The following is an 18,836-nucleotide window of genomic DNA, read 5'->3' as shown; positions in this document are numbered from 1 at the left end:
ACCTATAGATTTGGGTGAAAGCCTCTCTTCTTGAGGTCCCCACAGTACCTTCAGGTTTTCCTTACTCACCTGTGAGGCTGGGAACCTCATTAGCCAGATGCCAGGTGGGTTTTCCCAAGAGGGCTCTGAAGCACTGTCTCCATCAAGTCAACCTTAGTTTCTTGAAACTGTTTGGTCACGTCTGATCCTATGCATCGTTGTCCATATGACATTTCAGTCAAAGCCTTGGTTATACATCAATGTTTCCAGTTACGTCCTGTTACAAGGAGGACAGCTTTTTGTGGAATTCACACAAATAATTATATTGCCATAAAATAAGTAAACTTAACAAGAGTTTCCGAATTCTAGAGTGCATATGAGCGGGTGAAACATCCAACCTCTATCAAATTAGCCCTTTTTCCTCTTTAGCCTCAGGCAGTTGCTTTCAGGAGTTCCTCTGTCCCTTGAGAGCCCTGATGGGGACAGGACGCCTGAATTTAGGTCAAGCGACCGTAGGGAGTTGAGGGCTGGAGTGGGAAAGGAGAGGTCTGGCAGGGTGGACAGAGAGACAGGCGAGGTAGGGCTATGAAGGGGTCATATCAAAGGAAGCCAGGGAACTGAAGGGAAGGTGGAAGGTGGCAAAAGGAGGAAGAAGGAGCATAGGCGTGGTGGGGGAGAGAGGTCTTGGGGGGGTCTCCCCTCCAGTTTGGGGAGATCTTGTTTCCCCAAGAAGCCAATGAGGTTCCAAATTATCCTTAGTAAAATCACGCCAGGGTCATGAATCCCACAGTGGAAAAGTATTTGGGAAAATATAGTGAAAGCATGCAGAGGAGCCTAATGTTTGCTCGAGGGGAGAGTCTTTGTCAAGGTCAACAGACAGCAAATTACTTTTCCAGAAAGCAGTCGGGAAAGGTATAGTGAAGGCCATAAGTTTATGCCTTTTGTGCAGGTCCGTGGGTCCCTCTACCAAGGAAACCATGTATGAAGAAGAAAACGCTTGCATGATAAACCATATGCAATACTTTTTATCCCAGTTAAAAATGGGAAAAAAACCCTAAAGGTCCAAAAATGGGGGATTGTAAACCACGGTGCATACATACTCGATGGTGTCACACAGCCATTTAAAATGATATCATAATGTAGGGGGAACACTTTTAAGTGTGCAGAATGTAAAATGCCCATGAACCTAGCTCCAGACCAATTTAAAAATAAGCAGAAGGAAATACAGTAAAATGTTAGCATTAATTTTTTTCTTCTTGCTTTTCAGTTTATTTCTAATATTCTTTAATTATGATGAATGAATTTTTAAATGAAAGATCACATGAGTAATATACATGTATTTTAGAAAATGCCAAAACTGATGTGTGTGTAAAGCAGTCACTGCATCACTTTATAGAAACTGTGCAAAAATAGCTGTCCTACAGGTACATGCAGTTCTAACACATCTGTCCCTTATTTCAGTCTTAACTGTTTAGACAGTTGACCTAACCGACAGGAATATTCACTGGATCTGTGCAGGTTTGTTCAGTAAAGACCTCGTGTGCGCACAGTCAACCCAAAGGCCAGAGGTACCAGAAAGAAGATGTTTGGTCCTACAGGCAGTCTTGCTCTTTCGACTAATATTTATAAGAAATCATTCTTTCTTCCCTCAACCAAGACGGAGGCACTGATAGGTGCAGGCACTGCGATGGGACAGGGGATTCCATGGTGAACAAAAACAGACACACAGTGTGTGTCCTGGTGGACTTCACCAGGTGCTGGGAGAGATGGGGCTAATGTCCAGTCACACAGATCAGTCCCCAGTCCCCCTGTGGGGAGTGCTGTAAAGCTGAGGGCCACGAGGGCATTGGAACAAGGCAGTCAGGAATCACCGCTGAGCCAGGATCTATGGAAGAGCAGGAACAAACGTGACCAAGAGGAAAATTGGTGTTCCCTGGAGAGGAATCAGTGTGAGCAATGGCCCTGGGGCGGGAATGAGTAATTACAAGAAGTGATGAAGACAAAAGAGAACAGAGACACTTGGAAGCTGCCAAGCTCAGCTTGTCACATGCAAGAGGCATTCAACTAGATGAACAGAAATATTAGGTGGGGACATGCTTGGGCATCCCGAGCTGTCCAACTCCAGTTCTGGCCGGGCTGCTGAGTACTCAGAATGTTCAGTCCCTTTGGCTTTGTCCACACCGTTTAGTGTGATTAGACAAGGCCTCTCAGGGATCTGTCTCCTGTGTGTTGCAGGGATTTTAAAGGCATCATCCTGAGCCTCCTCTGGGAGAGCAACGAGCACCTGCTGACCATGGTGGAGGTGAGGCTCTACCTGCCCCTTTGCCATCCGCTGGTCACACGTCCCCAGTGGGCTCTGCCTCCTGCCTTCTGCTGATAATGGCCTTTGGGTGAAACTGAACAAAGGGGACTGCAGCCCTCATGACTACAGTACCCAGCTTCTGTCACCTCATGTGCTGTCTTTCATCCTAGAAATTCAAGCTCATCCATTCATTTACCCATTTGTTCAGCCACCAACCGTTTCTTGGCTACTGTGTGTCAGATACTGGGTGTGCCAAGAGGAACAAGCCCCGTCTCTGTCCCTGAGAGGCCGGCACCCAGCAGAGGATGACAGACACGGTGGCACTACAGAGGGATGGGTGGGGCCGTGGGAGCAGGGGGCCTCTAGTAGAAGCGACCCAGGGCTCCGGTCCAGTGCACCCCACACAGGGGTGTCTGTGTGCTTCCTGTCTGCCTCCCCCTGGGCTGTGAGTCTTCAGAGAAGAGCTCTGGGTCATCCGTATTAGTGGCCCAGCTTGGCGCTTCAGAGAAAGCTCTCGGCCTGGTGGGTGGAAGACCCATTTTAGTCTTGAAAGATACCTAGAATTATACCATTGGCTCGCTCATGCCTCGCACAGCCCTGGGATACTGACAGTGGTGACAAGGACAGACAGGGAGGAGGAGCAACCCTGGCGGAGAGGACAGCAGTAGAGAAGGCCAGGGGGTGAGGAGAGCACAGTGGAGGATGCCAAGATGCTGAGCCAGAGCCCCCTGGGGAGGGGCCTGGCACCCACACTTTCAACCCTTTCCTGCAGGAGTTTTACCACAAAGACAAGCACTCAATCACCAGGCCCGACTGCATGTACGGAACCTTTGACCAGTGCGCAGAGAACATCTGCAGGAAGATCCTGGTGTACCACAGCCAGGCTGACGAGTACCACAACTCCTGCCTCATAGGTGGGTGTGGCCAGCAGATGGGCTGCAGGCCAGTGGGGTTGGGGGCACAGAGCCTCTCACGGCCTGAATGCTACCTTCCTGACCTGGAGGTCGCTGGGGAGGCAAAGGAGCCTCCCTGTGAAAAGCTGACATCTTACAATTAGGTAAAAACCTTGATCAGATTTAACTGGGGAGAAACAACAATGCCAAAAAAAATTCACTTTTCTCGAGAAATATGGTGATTTGTATCACTAAAAATGTTTCACTCATTGAATAGATATTTTTTACAGCTTTATTGAAACATTCACTTAATGAATTTAATACATTTAATTTTATTTAATTTTAATGTATTAAAATACATTGAATTGTACACTTTACACCCATTCAGTGGCTTTTAATATAGTCATAGAGTTGTGCAACCATCACCACTGTGAATTTTAGAACCCACTGTCCCTCCATCACATCCCCAGCCGTAAACAACCGCTACTTTCTGTCTCTCTAGATGTTCCTACCTGGGCTTTCACATGAATGGAGTCATGCAGTATTATTTGTTCATTCGGTGATGGACATTTGGTTGTTTCCACCTTTTAGCAATTATGGTTGCTGCTGCTGCAAACGTTCACGTGCATGTTGTGTGTGGATGTGTGATTTCATTTCTCTTGGGTTTATAACTAGGAGGAGAATTGCTGGGTCATATGGTGCCTCTGTGTTTAATCATTTGAAAAATCCTTCCACAGTGCCTACTGTATGCCTGGCCTGTGCTGGGTTTGGGCTATGATGAACTTGATAGACATAGCCTCCTAGAGAATAGGGACATGAAAAGAGGCAGGCAGGATACATCTTGCCATTTATGTTTATTATAACAACCTAAAGGGAGCTGTGAAAACACACCCATAGGTCCCGCCCCCGTTCCTGTTTCTCCATGTCCACAGCTATGTGTGTTTTGTGCAGTCATAAGTCCTGATTATTTCTGCTTGTAAGGCAGGGAACCTGAGGGCCCATCACAGACCTTCTGTGTTGGTTGAGGGGCAGCACAGGTAGAAGAGGGAGAGGATTAGGGGACGGCCAGACCTGGGGTCAAGACCCAGCACCGCCATCTCCCAGCCATACGACCTTGACCGAGTCACCTTCTCTTGCCTGTAAATGGAGACAAGGATAATGCCCACCATGCAAGGCTTTTTTGAGGATTAAGCCCCTCACAGCCCTGCCATATGCAGGGGAAATCATCAGCAGTGGCTCTCATTACTGTAGCTGTAGAATGACGAACGGAAACTACGGGCAGCATTTTGTTTCTCTAGCTCAGTGTTTCCCCATGTGAACTCTGTGGGATCCCATCCTATGTGATCTTCCTCAAAAGAGAGGTTCCCTGGTCAAATGGGTTTGAGAAATGCTGCAGATTATGTCCCTCTCGGGCAGATTGACAGTTCACATTAAATGAAGACTTCCATTTCCTTCAGGGAGTCCAGTATCCTGACCAACTCTCCCACTGAAAACATGTAAAAATCCTGGATATAAAACTTTTGCGGTAAACTTTTAAATGCATGGATGAGCTAGCTATAAAGTAAGAAACATACAGGGCTCCAAGATTAAGTGAGAATAGGAAATCAGAGATAAATTGAGCAGTGACTCTGGCTAGTGCCACGAGGGCTTTGCTGACTCCCAGGTCCACTTGAGCCTCTGTTTTCATGGCCTCCAGGACACTGGGAACAGAGACCAAGCACCAGACGACCCAAGGTGGGCAGTCTGAAAGGGCACAAGCCACAGAAAACTGGGTCTCCACAGGGCTCCCTCTGCATAGTAAGGAGAATGAGACAGAAACCATATCCCCTCCTCCCCCAGTGACTAGAAGGAAACTGTCTTGTTATAAGCCGTGGCACTGGATAAAGAGGAAGAAAAACTCCAATGAAAATCCGTAACTATAAGCCAGCTCTTATGTGGTGTTTAAACCTGAAGTCACACTTAGATAAACCTAAATTCAACTTTGTGTTTGTGGATCATCCATAAGACCTGTAGCTGATACCTTAGCTTAAAATGATTTTGAGTCAGTCATGCCCAGATGCTTGTTTAGTAGAGATACTACAGATCCTCTCCAGAAAAGCCCACCTTCCGTTCAGGCCTCCAGGGATTCCCACAAATAAAATGCCCAGAATAAGAGTTCACCGCAGGGCTTCCCTGGTGGCGCAGTGGTTGAGAGTCCGCCTGCCGATACAGGGGACGCGGGTTCGTGCCCTGGTCCGGGAAGATCCCACATGCTGCGGAGTGGCTGGGCCTGTGAGCCATGGTCGCTGAGCCTGTGCGTCCGGAGCCTGTGCTCCGCAACGGGAGAGGCCACAACAGTGAGAGGCCCGCGTACCGCAAAAGAAAAAAGAGTTCACCGTAAAACACACACACACTCACACACACACACACACACAGAAAAAGGCACCTTGAGCACGAGGCAGCAGAATGAGACCAGTAAAGACTTCAGATATTGAATGTATCAGACACAGAATATAAAATAATGTATTTATTTAGAGTTAAATAAAAGAGGAAATTGGAAACATGAGTGAGGAGCAAAAGACTATTAAAATGGCCAAGTAAATATGAAAGAGAACCAAATCAAACTTCTATATTGGAAAAATAAATCATTGAAATTTTAAACTTATGAATGGCTTTAATACCAAAGAAAATAACCAAAATGCAGCACAGAAAAACAGAGAAATGGAAATACGGGAGAGAGGCGGAGAGAGATGGAAGAAAGGGTAGGTCTGGCATGCAGCTATTTAGACGTCTAGAGGGAGAGGAGGAGACTTAGGGTCAAGGCAATATTTGAAGAGAGAATGGATGAGACAGAACTGCTGAAAGATGCAGTGCATTTTAAAAGCACTGGAAAGTCCTGCAGAGAGTAGAAAAGAAGTCCTTTGAGCTTGTTTCGTCCAGTACTTTTAATGCTGGTTTGACCACAGGACCCCTTTTGATGGAATAACTATTACCACATTGTAGACCAAGCCTTTGTCTTTGGGAAGCCGCTTTGAGCCTTTGTTGGAGAGATTGCTGCAGCAACTTGGCTCTGCTCTGTGTTCACCGCTGGTCCCCCACCCCCAATTCCTACAGAATTACGGGCCCAGATGAGGAGATTTGAGGAGCTATTGCCCCAGGTGTGTTGGCTGGTGATGGAAAATTTCAAGGAGCACCACTGGAAAAAATATTGCACCTCCACCAAAGAGATCCGGGGACAGTTCTCGAATTATCAGGAACAGCTGGAGAGAAGGAAGGTGGGGCCCCCCGGACCAGCCCCCTCCTCTCCAGGACCAGAGGCCCTGGGAGTTCAGAAACGGAGGTGGGGCGTCGGCAGAACTGAGTCCCAGGGAAGGACGTGGGCCAGGCTTGGGATTGTTGGATGGGGGTGAGGGACACTAGGCACTGGAGAGACGAGAGCTGAGCCAACAGCTCCTTCATAGAAGGCCTTCAGCACGCTCCTCGTTGGATGTAACCTTTAGGTCAGCTGGTTCTATGGGGCTGTGGCCATTGAGATCAACAGTAATTGTCCACATGGTCCTTCGAGCCATGGGACGTGGATGCTATTGATTTTATTGGACTGAAACCCTGACTGTTCTGGGGCAGATGCTCAGCTCTCCCACTTCTTAACCCTTGGAGTCAGCTCCAGCCATGCCCCTGTCTTCCCTCCTCAGCCGCTCCTCTGCCACTCCTCAGCCCTTCACACACCCAGGTCAGTGCACACATCAGTCTGGCCGTGGCCATAATTGGCAGAGGACATAGGCCAGTGACTTTTTGGTCCTGACCTCAAGACCAGGTCAAAAAACCTACTGATTTCTGGATTTTCTGAAGGATGAAAATGCCCAGAAGCTCCACCCAAATCTTGGACACCCCGCACGTCTCCAAGAAATGGAGTCTCTGTGTCAAGTGGAAGAGAAAAGGCAGGAAGATTTGGACACCTTGATTGCGGTCACCAGGGAGCAGCTGGAGGTCAGTAGTGCCATCCACTCCATGTCTAGATGCTGAGGGCTACACTGCCCTCCGGAGGTCACCCCCACTGACAGCCCAGCAACAGCACTGAGCACGGCCCTTTGCTGACACCCTGGCCAGAGCAGGGTATGAAAGCAGGCGGGTGTCATAGGTGGAGATGGTCTTTATTGGCCGTTGTAACTTGCATTTTTTAATTTCTAACTTAATTAATTACTAATGAGAACTTCTTTTCCAAGATCCATGTCAAGTTTTATTTCCTCTTTAGTAAATTGTCTATGTCTGTCCCTTGGCCATTTCAGAATCATTGCCTATCTTCAAACCAAGTCCCCTCTAGGGAGAGGCCTCCTGGGGAAGACCAGATGCCTGTTAACTTGGACACAGTTGACACGTGGCCCTGGTCTTGTCTCACATGCTGCTCCCCAAATCCTCCCTCAGCCTGTCTTAGGAGACAAGTTCCTCTCCCTGCAGCACCGTGTTCCCCATGTTTCCTCCAGGAGTTCATCCGGAAGTACAGCCGGTTTTTCATAGCCAGCTTGGCCACCTTCACTGAGAAGTTCCTGCTGCAGTTGGATGAGGTGGTCACCATTGACGATGTCCAGGTTGCAAGTATGTGCGCCACCGGCCTTGTGCCCTGGCCCCAGGGGGTGTGACACAGGGTGATGGGCCTGGGGTGGGGTGGGGGGGCCGTCCGCTTTCCCCCAACTCCCCCAGAATGAAAATACATTCTCTATGGAGGGGACTGATGAATTTTTGTTTGTTTTAATTAAAACTCTCTTGAGTTTTTAAACTCCTTGAAAGCAAATTCCCAAATGAATCAAAGATTATATATAAAAAATGAAATCCTAATGCTAAATATTTTCATAATCTTGGGGTAGGGACAGCTTTCCTAACTGTGAGAGCCAGAAGCCATAAAGGAATGGCTGGTACTTCTCTGTGGCCAAAACAAAAACAAGGAAAAATGTCAAAATATGGAAAGACGAACCAGAAACTGCAAAAATATTCCTAATAACTAATAGGCCAGAGAATGGCCTAATATCCCTGTGGTATAAAGAACTCTAACAGGCCAAATTTGTAAAAAGAGATAGAGAACAAACATGCAATTCAAAAGGCCAATAAATTTAAAAGATGCTTGACTTCACCAATGATGAAAAATGTGAATATAAACATTATTAAGATATCATTTCTCGCCAATAACCTGGCAAGGCTTTTAAGTTCAGTGACAGCCAGCACTGGTGAGGCTGTCAGGAAGCCTGAGCACCACAGAGCCTCTCAGAGAAGTGTACGTCCACCCCACTCTCTTGGAGAACACTCTGTTGTCGGTGCCTTCAAAGTCCTGAGTGTGTGTGCATTTGACCTAGCCGTTCTAACCCTGGGAATTTATCCAACAGAAATACGTGCATACTTTTTCAAAGATATATTTTCAAGCAGATTCTTCACAACACTGCTTGAAATTGCAAAGAACTGGAAACAATGTTAATATCTACATATAGAGGATTGGGTAAATAAATTATGGTCCAGATGTAGGAGGGAGTACTGTGCAGCTAGCTGTTCAAGTGGGTGTGGTAGGTCTCTATGTGCCAACCAGAAAGTCCTGAAGGAACACTGTCACAGGAAAAAGCAAGGTGACCATTATACCTACCTATGATACTATTAAAAAAACACATATGTGATATAAACATGCACCCCGCATATATGTAAATGAGTCTGTGTGAGATACAGACAGAGACAGAGAATGAGAGCAACAGAGCCTGAGAGACAGGTACCAGACTGTTGATGACCATCTCTGGTAAGTGGGGCTGTGAGAGATTTCTAAAATCTTTTCTTTTTCCCCGTTAGGTGATGTTTAAATTTTTTATAATGTGCACCAATTACTTTTATAACTATACAAAGATTCAAATCAGATATTAAATATTATCCATTTATCACTAATCTATTAAGTAAATAAATATATTATTTTTATATTTTTAAGTTTTCATTAGACAGACAATGAATATTTCTTACAGTAAAATGAGAAATTCAATATGAGTTACAAAGAAAGAGAAGAACATAGTCATTCTACCCAGAAATAAGTGTCCTTAACACTGGCTGTCCTCCTCGTTATTTCCCTTCGGGCACAGGCCTGTGGGGATATCAGCGGGGGGATGGGAGGATGGATCACAAGTGTGTGCTCTTTTGTAAGCTAATTTCCCCTTGGGCGGACGCTGGGCAAGCCAGTCACCACCTCCTTGAGCACTTTCAGTTGCTGTGCATCGTATGTTACTGATTAGTTCCCTGCTGGTGCACATCGGGCCACGTCCAGCTTTTCGCTCCTGTAATCGTGCTGAAGGGAACGTCTGCATCCATATTTCTCTGTTTCGGGGCAACAGATTCCTAGAAGTGGACTTTCTAGGTCAAAATGTATATGAATTTCGAGGCGTTGGTCACTTTCCAGTGTTGGGGCTCTCTTTGGCAAATGTGAGCCTGGTTTGGGAGAGCAGAGCCTGCAGAGACCCTGGGGTTCACACTTGAGGGAGAACAGGCGAGAGGAGCCGGCAGGGAGGCAGCCTCGGTAACTTGGAGGGAACCGCCAGGCCAGGGAGACCCCCTGCACCAGGTCTACAGGAGCCTCTCCTGCTCTGAACCAAGCAGCCTGGCCCTGCCATCCATGCAGACCAGGGTGCAGAGGGCTGCTCACCGCGTGGACGGAGCCCCTTTCTCTTCACGTCAAAGGGCAGGTCAGTGAGCCGGACGTGAGAGGGACAACATTGAATGTATGCATTCCAGGAGAAATTCTTAGTTCAGGACCCATCTGAGCTAGTATAAGCCAAAGAAGGCTCTACAAAGCATATTCGGGGGCTCACAGGAGCTGCAAGAAAGTCAGAGCATCATTCTGAGGGCTTTGGAGCTGGGAACCATGCCCAAACCATACCTCTCATCCTCCAGCTTTGACCCCCTTGCCATCTCCTCGGCCCCCACCTATGAACCTGGTGCATTTGGCTTCTGTTTGGGAGGGGCCTCTGCCTCCTGCCTGAGACTCCAAGTGGGGAAGAGGGGAGCGAGCCCTCATTTCTCTAAATGTAAGGTCGGGGGTCCCCTTGATCTCAGGCTGTGGGTGAGGCCGCTGTCAGTAACCTGTCTCTTGCCTGCCAGAGGTGGAGCCCCCGAAACAGAAAACATCAATCCTAATACGGAGGAAACTCAACGGGCTCTCCCTGGAGGAAGAGAGTGAGAAGCCCCTGATTGAACGAGGGAGCAGGTGAGAGCCGAGAGCAGGGAGTAATACCACAAATGGCTGTATTTGCTGGGGGTGGTGCAGTGGAATGGTTAGGGCCACGAGCTCTGACGTCAAACAAACCTGGTAATCTTGGGAAGGCATTGTGTCCTAAGCCTGTTTCCTCATCTGTGAAATGGGCATGGCAGCCTACCTTACATGATATTATGAAGAGAAAGTTCAATGAGATTGTACTTGGAGTGCCCCGGCACATACTAAGAGCTCAGCAGGTATTAGTTCACGTGATAAGGACCCACAAAGGGGCCCCCCCAAAAAATAGAGGCCTGTCCCAGTGTGGGGCACATTCTCAGATTGCTGGTGGCACTGTGATCCACTACGGCTGTCCATCCTGTATGACAAGAGCTACCAAAATGCTTGTCCCCTGTGACCCAAGAATGTTACTCTGGAAGAAGTAAGGCAGCGATTTGCCCAGCTAAGTTGTCAGCACTGGTTTTATAGCAGAATAGGAAAAGCAGGCCAGGAACTGATGACTGCCACCTCGCTGGCCAATTGATGAGGAAACTGAGACCCAGAAAAGGGAAACATCTAGAGGTGTGGGATTCCCATTCCCCATGCAGAACCCAACTGTGTATACACATGGATTTAAACTGTATGAAAATGCAAAAAAGAACTTGACGAAGCTTAATGTTAAGTGCTCGGTAAGGTTTTTCTTTTTCTTTTTTTAACCTGTTTATTGGAGTATAATTGCTTTACAATGGTGTGTTAGTTTCTGCTGTATAACAAAGTGAATCAGCTATACATATACCTATATCCCCATATCTCCTCCCTCTTGCGTCTCCCTCTCTCCCACCCTCCCTATCCCACCCCTCTAGGTGGTCACAAATCACCGAGCTGATCTCCCTGTACTATGCGGCTGCTTCCCACTAGCTATCTATTTTACATTTGGTAGTGTATATATGTCCACGCCACTCTCTCACTTCCATTCTCTACGTCTGTGTCTTTATTCCTGTCTTGCCCCTAGGTTCTTTAGAACCTTTTTTTTTTTTTTTTTTTAGTTTCCATATATATGTGTTAACATACAGTATTTGTTTTTCTCTTTCTGACTTACTTCACTCTTTATGACAGACTCTAGGTCCATCCACCTCACTACAAATAACTCAATTTCGTTTCTTTTTATGGCTGAGTAATATTCCATTATATATATGTGCCGCATCTTCTTTATCCATTCATCTGTCATGGACACTTAGGTTGCTTCCATGTCCTGGCTATTGTAAATAGAGCTGCAGTGAACATTGTGGTACATGACTCTTTTTGAATTATGGTTTTCTCAGGGTATATGCCCAGTAGTGGGATTGCTGGGCCATATGGTAGTTCTATTTTTAGTTTTTTAAGGAACCTCCATACTGTTCTCCATAGTGGCTGTATCAATTTACATTCCCACCAACAGTGCAAGAGGATTCCCTTTTCTCCACACCCTCTCCAGCATTTATTGTTTCTAGATTTTTTGATGATGGCCATTCTGACTGGTGTGAGATGATACCTCATTGTAGTTTTGATTTGCATTTCTCTAATGATTAGTGATGTTGAGCATCCTTTCATGTGTTTGTTGACAATCTGTATATCTTCTTTGTAGAAATGTCTATTTAGGTCTTCTGTCCATTTTTGGATTGGATTGTTTGTTTTTTGATATTGAGCTGCATGAGTTGCTTGTAAATTTTGAAGATTAGTCCTTTGTCAGTTGCTTCGTTTGCAAATATCTTCTGCCATTCTGAGGGTTGGCTTTTCCTCTTGTTTATGGTTTCCTTTGCTGTGCAAAAGCTTTTAAGTTTCATTAGGTCCCATTTGTTTATTATCAGGGTTTTTCTTTTAATTAGACGTTTAAAGCATGATAATTTTTTTTTTTTTAAATGCTAACCTTTTTCACCAGGGATGAAGGGTGCACTGTGAATGATGAAGATAAGCCTGTAGGACTTTTCATGCATGTTTGTTTGTAGGAAGTGGCCAGGAATCAAACCCACCGAAGTCACCATCCAACACAAGATTCTCCTCCAGAAAACACCATCAATCACCACCACCAAAACGACCCTGGGCCACCTGGCATCTGTGGAAGCTCGAGATGCTATCTATTTGGTGAGTGGAGAGACAGGGTGGGGTGGGTGCACCCCAGGGAACGCAGGGCAGCTAGGTGTGGCTGCCTTGGGAAGGAGGGAGCTTGCTATCACCAGGTGCCCTGTCATTTGGTCCATGGAGCAGATGACACACCTCAGGGTGCCCCAGGGCACAGTGTCAGCACTGGGAACAGCCAATGTTCTTAAGCACCAGCGCGTGAGCCACAGGTCGTGTCCAGTCCCAATGATAGCTCGGGTCTGATGGTGTGAGCCCCAGTGCTGTAGGAGCCCAGCCGAGAGACACCACACCCAGACTTGGGTGGGGGTGTGTGTGTGAAGGAAGGCTTTCCGAGGAACAGTTGAGACAGAGTGAGGGGACAAAGTAGTCAGAGGCATGGAGGCCATGGGAGCAGCGGGTGACAATGGGTGGAATAAGGGACAGTTCCTGAGCACCTGCTGCAGTTTCTGTTCTCGACGTGAGCCTTCTCATTGGATCCTTGTAACAAGCCCATGAAGAAGGTAGAATTGTCCCCATGTTGCTGCTGAGGACACTGAGACTTAAAGAAGTGTGTCCCCTCTATGGCACTGCAGAGTGGCAGAGCGAGGATTTGAACCCAGTACCTGTTAGACCCCATGGGGCCTGCCCGAAGAGGAGGCTGCACCCAGAGGCCTCCTGCGGGACCTCTTGGCTCTGAAGATGTGTGGACCTTTGTTCCTGGTGCCCCAGAGAGAAACCTCGTCCTGAGATATGCTGACCCCAGTATTTGGAGAGCCCTCAGTTCCCAGGCCACCGTGCTAAGACCCAGGCAGAGGGGGCAACTCTGCTGCCAAGTTCAGTGAGGGCTCAGGCCTAGTGGGCTCAGCCTCTCGAGGAAGCCAGGACCCCTGAGCTCCAAGGAGGCTACAGTGTGGGATGGTGATTAAGAAGGAGGGCAGAGTGCAGAATCAGATAGAGCAGGGTCCTAGTCCCTGCTCAGCCTCTTTCTAGCTAAATAACCCCAGGCAAGGTTGTGAGCCTCAGTTTCCCAATCTGTAAAATGGGGGAAATAACCGGGCCTGCCTGACGGGTTAGTGGGCAAAGTAATGAGAAATGACCTGTGGAACTCTTGCCGGTGCCTGGAGTGGGTTCAAAGCTAACTGGCAGCAGGTTACAGTGTTCGTCTAGGGCACAGAGCCCAGAAGCCCTTCCTCACGTGGCTTCCTCCCGCTGCTTGCTCCCAGAAATATTTAGCGTCATTGGAAGAGGAGTTGAAGAAGATCCAGGATGACAGCACACTGCAGGTGAAGGAGGCTCAGCGCTGGAAGGACAGCTGGAAGCGCTCTGTGCACACCATCCAGGACCTGTACTTGTGACACCCTCAACCCACTCCCAATAAAGGCTTATTTTGTGTGGACTCCTCATCCATCCACCCACCCTTCTTCCTTCCATCCATCCATCCTTCCATCCATCCATCCATCCATCTCTGCTCTATGCCCAGCGCTGTACCTTCACAGTGACCAGGACACGTTGTGGTCCCTGCCCACATGGAGATCACTTCCAATGAGGAACACAGAGGTGAAAGGGGGAATTCCACACGGTCAGCTAGGACGGCGGATAACAGGAATGGTTAACTTAAAATAGAGATCGATACTTCAGAGGAAATAACTTCCAAAAGGCATGCTGGGCACTTCATCTTGGAAAATTAAAACTTATGGGAAAGAGTATATTGCGCATTTAACAAAACGTGAGTTTTAACGGCAGCTATGCGCTGATTCCCGGACCCAATAAAGACTCCATCCAGTGTTGGCTGGGTGTCTGGCAATTGTCTGGCCAATTATAAGATTTTGGCAGAAATCTTCTAGGCCTCTTTAACTTTACTAAGGGTCTCTTTAGTCCTGTGAGACTCAGATCACTGTCTTTGGAAACCTGCATCCTGCCGTCTTCCTTGTCCTCTTTCTCTTCTTCTTTGATTGCAACACGGCCTCACTGTGCCAGCAGCTCTCTGTGCCCTATGGACACAGGCGGCTCAGGCTCCTTCCTCCACTTCCTGAGCTTCTGCTGCTCCTACACAGTTTGAATGTTAGCGTTGCCTCAGTCTGAGTTTCCACGTGCTTTATCTCTTAACGACTCGATGAGGTAGGTATTGCCCGCATTTTACAGTTGTAGAAGCTCAAGTCCAGGAGGTCAAGGCAACCCACTCAAAGTGACACAGGCAATGCAGAACCTCAGCAGAGTTCGGGTTCCCCAGAAGTGGACAAGGACTTGGAGGCAAGTCGTTTGTTTTGGAGATGATTCCAAGAAGCATGAGTGAGGACATAGGGAAAGGGAGCCTGGAAGGAGAAAAGCCACTGAGGGGGCTTTGAGGAGTGGCCCCTGCTATGGGTGAGCAGGCTCCACCTCGCTGGAAAACAGCCTCCCACCTGACCTGACTGTCAGCGCAGGTAGAGAATTGCCTGGCATTAGTGCTGCCACACTGCCCCTTGTGCCAGTTTTTGGGACAGGAACCTCCCATGGTGCCAGACACGCCCTCAGGCAGGGGGTCTCAAGGGATGCTGGCTGGAGACCAGCTCCCCAGCTGCAGGTGAATCAGGTGGGCCAAGGGGATATGAGCGCAGCAGCAGCAGCGTCACTGCCGCAGGTTTCCCAAACCTAAAGCCAGGCCCCTTTGCACCACTCTGCCACAGCACCCTCTCTCCCCAAAGCAGCACGTCACGTCGGCATAGCCCCTTCCAGCTTGCGGCATGCTCTGCAGGTACATGATCTAATTCAGCCCTGCCAGGGACAGGTGGCAGTCACCACGTAACCCCTATTTTGTAAATAAAAAACTGAAACTCAGAGAAATGAAGATACCTCCGAAGTCACTCCGCGGGAGAGTGCTGCAGCCGGGGTTCCAGCCCAGCTCTGACTGCCCCTGAAACTCAGCCTGCAGTGAATGCACCCGGGTGCTTTGTACGTAGGAAAGCTACCTCTCTCCTCTGCCAGCCTCAGAGTCTCTGCGCCTGCCACCCGCTCCTCCTGGACACTGGGCCGCGTGCACGGAGAACAGGACGCAGACCTGGGCACAGGACAGCCTGTGGTCACTGACTGTCCTTCATCTGGGTGACGTCCCAGTGGGCAGGGAAGGCTGGAGGAAGCATGCCTGCTGTGGCAGGACAGCTGGGAGAGGGATGTAAGGACTGGGGCAGGTATTGGGGGCCCACCGCAGCCCAGACAGAGCCTACAAACAGTGGCAGTGCCAGGGAGCTGAAGGAGTGCAGAACCGGGAGGCCTGGGCTGATCCTTCAGTGCTGTGTGGCCCTCTGAGTCCAATTCTGTCACCTGTCCAGTGGGGACACAGACTCCACTCTCCTGACCCGCTGCACCCAGTGAGGCCCAGCTTGCTCAGCTGGGCCAGCCTTTGTGCACTGAGGCCACAAGGTTGAAGGGTCAAGGCAAAAGCAAGTTCCCATTCTTTTCTTATTTCCCCCTCAGTATGCTGCCTTTCATTGTTTTCCGTATTATTCCAAAAGGAATATTCATTGTAGACAAAAAAAAAAAAAGGACCAAATAAGCAAAACAAAGACTATAAAAATCCTGGCATCACGGCTTCCCTGGTGGTGCAGTGGTTGAGAGTCCGCCTGCTGATGCAGGGGACACGGGTTCGTGCCCCGGTCCGGGAAGATCCCACATGCCACGGAGCGGCTGGGCCCGTGAGCCGTGGCCGCTGAGCCTGCGCGTCCGGAGCCTGTGCTCCGCAACGGGAGAGGCCGCAACAGTGAGAGGCCTGCGAACCGCAAAAAAAAAAAAAATCCTGGCATCCAGAGACAGCCGTTCCCTACACCATTTTCCATGTGTGTGCATTATATTTGCAAAACGGAATCATAATATGCATTCTGTTTTTAAATTTCAGCTGGGTATACCCTCTCCATATCCTTAAATATCCACTTAACACCATCAGTCTTCATACTTTGCTGCCACTGCCCACGGTGTGGAATGGACTTCACGTGCTGGCAGTGCCCTCACACATCCACAACTGAGACCAAGTCACGAAACAACACTCACCCTTACGGGGAAGGCTGCTCTCTAATATTTTCCTTTTTTGGTTTGTTTGTGTTTTGTTTTGGTTTTGACCCTAACATAATCCACTAGCTCAGTTCATGGCCCACTAAGGGGTCTTGTCTGCAGTGTCCCACTGCCAGAGGAGCCGGATGCCCTCTGTCGGACAAGGGGTGTGTCCTGGGCAGGGCTCTTAGAAACAAGGTATCCCCCAACATGGACTCTGTGCACATCTCTAGTCGTCGCCTCTGGTTTCTAGAAGTAGATTCCCTGAGTCAAAGGAGAGGGCATCTGGGGACACGGCACAAGTCACCCTCCAGGAGAAGAGTCAATGAGGATTCAGTGCCCATTTCCCTCATCCACACCAAGTGTTCTAGTTTCAGGAGCTTTGGGGGAAATTTTTTTGCTGGTTCAGCAGATGAGGAATGACATCTAATCCGTTTTCTTATTTTTACTCTTCTAATGATGAGAGGGAGGCTACACTTTTCATCATTGAGTCATTTCCAAAATGTGGCCACTTTTCCCAGTCCTGGGGTGAGCCTGCTGAACACGCCTCCCGGGGCATCCCCAGGGGCACAACCCGTGTTCCACATCCAGCCAGGAAGCTCCACTCTCTGTGCAACTACTAAGTGGTTAGTGACTGGCTTGTGACCCACAGGATACAGCAAGAGTGACGGGAGGTCACTTCCAAGATGTAATGACAGACAGTCTGTCCCTCCCCTCTTACCTGCTGTCGCCTGTGTTCCCTCCCCCTCCCTTCCCTCCCTCCTGCTCACTGCCTCTTCCCAGCCCCACACCTCTCTACTGCTCGCTCTCTCTCTCTCTCTCTCTCTCTCTTTCTCTTTCTCTCTCTGTTATATCTCTGGATCTGGGAAAGCAAGCACCCATGTTATGAGCTGCGCTGAGTAGTCGTCCACCCAAGAGCGAACTGAGGGAGTGCCCAGGCCAACAGACAGAAAGGAACTCAGACTCTCGGTCTGAACAGAATCCTGCAGCCTGTGAATGAACTTGGGAGCAAGTCCTCCCCAAGTTGAGCCCAGATGAAGCCATAGCACCTGCCTGTGAGACACCTTGAAGCAGAGCAACCCAGCTAAGCCGTGAACAGATTCCCAGTCCACACAAATGGTGAGATATTAAATATTTGTAGTTTTAAGGGGCTAAATTTTGGAGCAATGTTGTCAGAGAGGAATACACAGCTAACATAGGCTGCGGGCCCCATGACCCAGTCCCTCCCTCCTCCCCTTGCCCTGCTCCCCGCTCCAGCCCCGCAGCCGCCTCCCTACACCCTCTGGCCAAACTCACTTCTGCCTGCCAGTCTCTGCCCCAGTGGTGCCTTCTCCCTCTTGTCATCCGGTCCCAGAAAATGTCACCCCAGGGAGGCCTTTCAGGGTCTCCTACCCAGTGACTCCCTCGTCCTCCCTCATGGCACCCTGCTTCATTTCAGGCAGCGCACTTGCTCTCTCCTTTCACATGTCCCTGGTGTCATGCTTTTGTCCATCTCCCCTCCAGACTATGAGTTCCTTGCGGGCAGAGACCACTCAATCATCTTCTGCACTGCACCTGGCCTCCCAGGGTACCTGGAACAGGCTGAGTGCTTGGCTGCTCAGTGATTAAAGGGGAGAATTTGGGAGCACCTCCCTTCTTGATTTTTACCAGCTCAGTCTGTGGAGATGAACACTAGTAACAGGAGGTCGAGTTGCCTCTGAGGCCGGGGGACAGCCAGAATGACCTCTGTGTAACTCTTTCTGCTCCAGTTGCTCCCCCGAAGCTTGGTGGACACCATAGACCCAGGAGGCTGCCTGCCCCCTGGCGTCCAGCACTAGAACTGCAGCCCCAGGCCGGGATACGGCAAAACCAAACAGGCACCTTTATTTGTGTGACCTTTCAAGGCAGTTGCTCTCCAGAGTCCCAGATGAGCAAAGAAGCAGGACTTGCAGGCTTCAAGGGCAGTGCCAAGGACCTCGGAAGCCTCCCTTGCCCCCTCTCTCTGTCCACCCCAGGTGTCCTCTTCATGCGTGAGGCATCCTCATCTCGGCCAAGACAGTGATTCTACCCCCTGCTTCCAAATGAGAACCCTGAGGGTCCAACAAGAGCTAGTCCTGTCCCTGGACATTGGACTTGGTTTGTGGTGCCTCTGCCACTATGACAAGGAGATACATGCCAGAGGAGAGACCTGTCTTGTCCAAGGTCACATAGTGATTCAATGGCAAAGCTCATACTTTGGTTAGGATTAGATTCGGCTGCATATATCAAGAAATCCCAAATAGTGGTGGTATAAACAGGGGAGAGAGATTTATATCTTTCTCATATTAAAGAACCCTAGAGGCAGGCAGTCCATACTAATCCTGGGCTGTCCATCATG

General features: G+C 49.0%; 1 protein-coding gene across 2 annotated transcripts in view; it reads left to right on the top strand.

Annotated features, from left to right (window-relative positions):
- Positions 1-13,853, top strand: part of CCDC180 (coiled-coil domain containing 180) — a gene marked incomplete at its 5' end in the record, with an annotated part of 55,288 nt that extends 41,435 nt beyond the window's left edge. For both annotated transcript variants that reach the window (XM_082656458.1, XM_082656459.1), the window contains 8 exons: positions 2,215-2,281; positions 3,054-3,195; positions 6,268-6,428; positions 7,003-7,140; positions 7,635-7,746; positions 10,270-10,375; positions 12,346-12,481; positions 13,681-13,853. In XM_082656458.1, coding sequence (XP_082512584.1) covers positions 2,215-2,281; positions 3,054-3,195; positions 6,268-6,428; positions 7,003-7,140; positions 7,635-7,746; positions 10,270-10,375; positions 12,346-12,481; positions 13,681-13,812 — 994 coding nt within the window. In that variant the 3' untranslated portion in view covers positions 13,813-13,853. The remainder of the gene's footprint in view (positions 1-2,214; positions 2,282-3,053; positions 3,196-6,267; positions 6,429-7,002; positions 7,141-7,634; positions 7,747-10,269; positions 10,376-12,345; positions 12,482-13,680) is intronic.
- Positions 13,854-18,836: the final 4,983 nt, after the last annotated feature.

The sequence above is a fragment of the Grampus griseus genome (assembly GCF_964374135.1).
Source record: "Grampus griseus genome assembly, chromosome: 6".
NCBI classification, from domain to species: domain Eukaryota; kingdom Metazoa; phylum Chordata; class Mammalia; order Artiodactyla; family Delphinidae; genus Grampus; species Grampus griseus.
The sequence above is the reverse complement of the archived record's forward strand: the minus strand, read 5'-3'. Positions and strand labels throughout refer to the sequence as shown.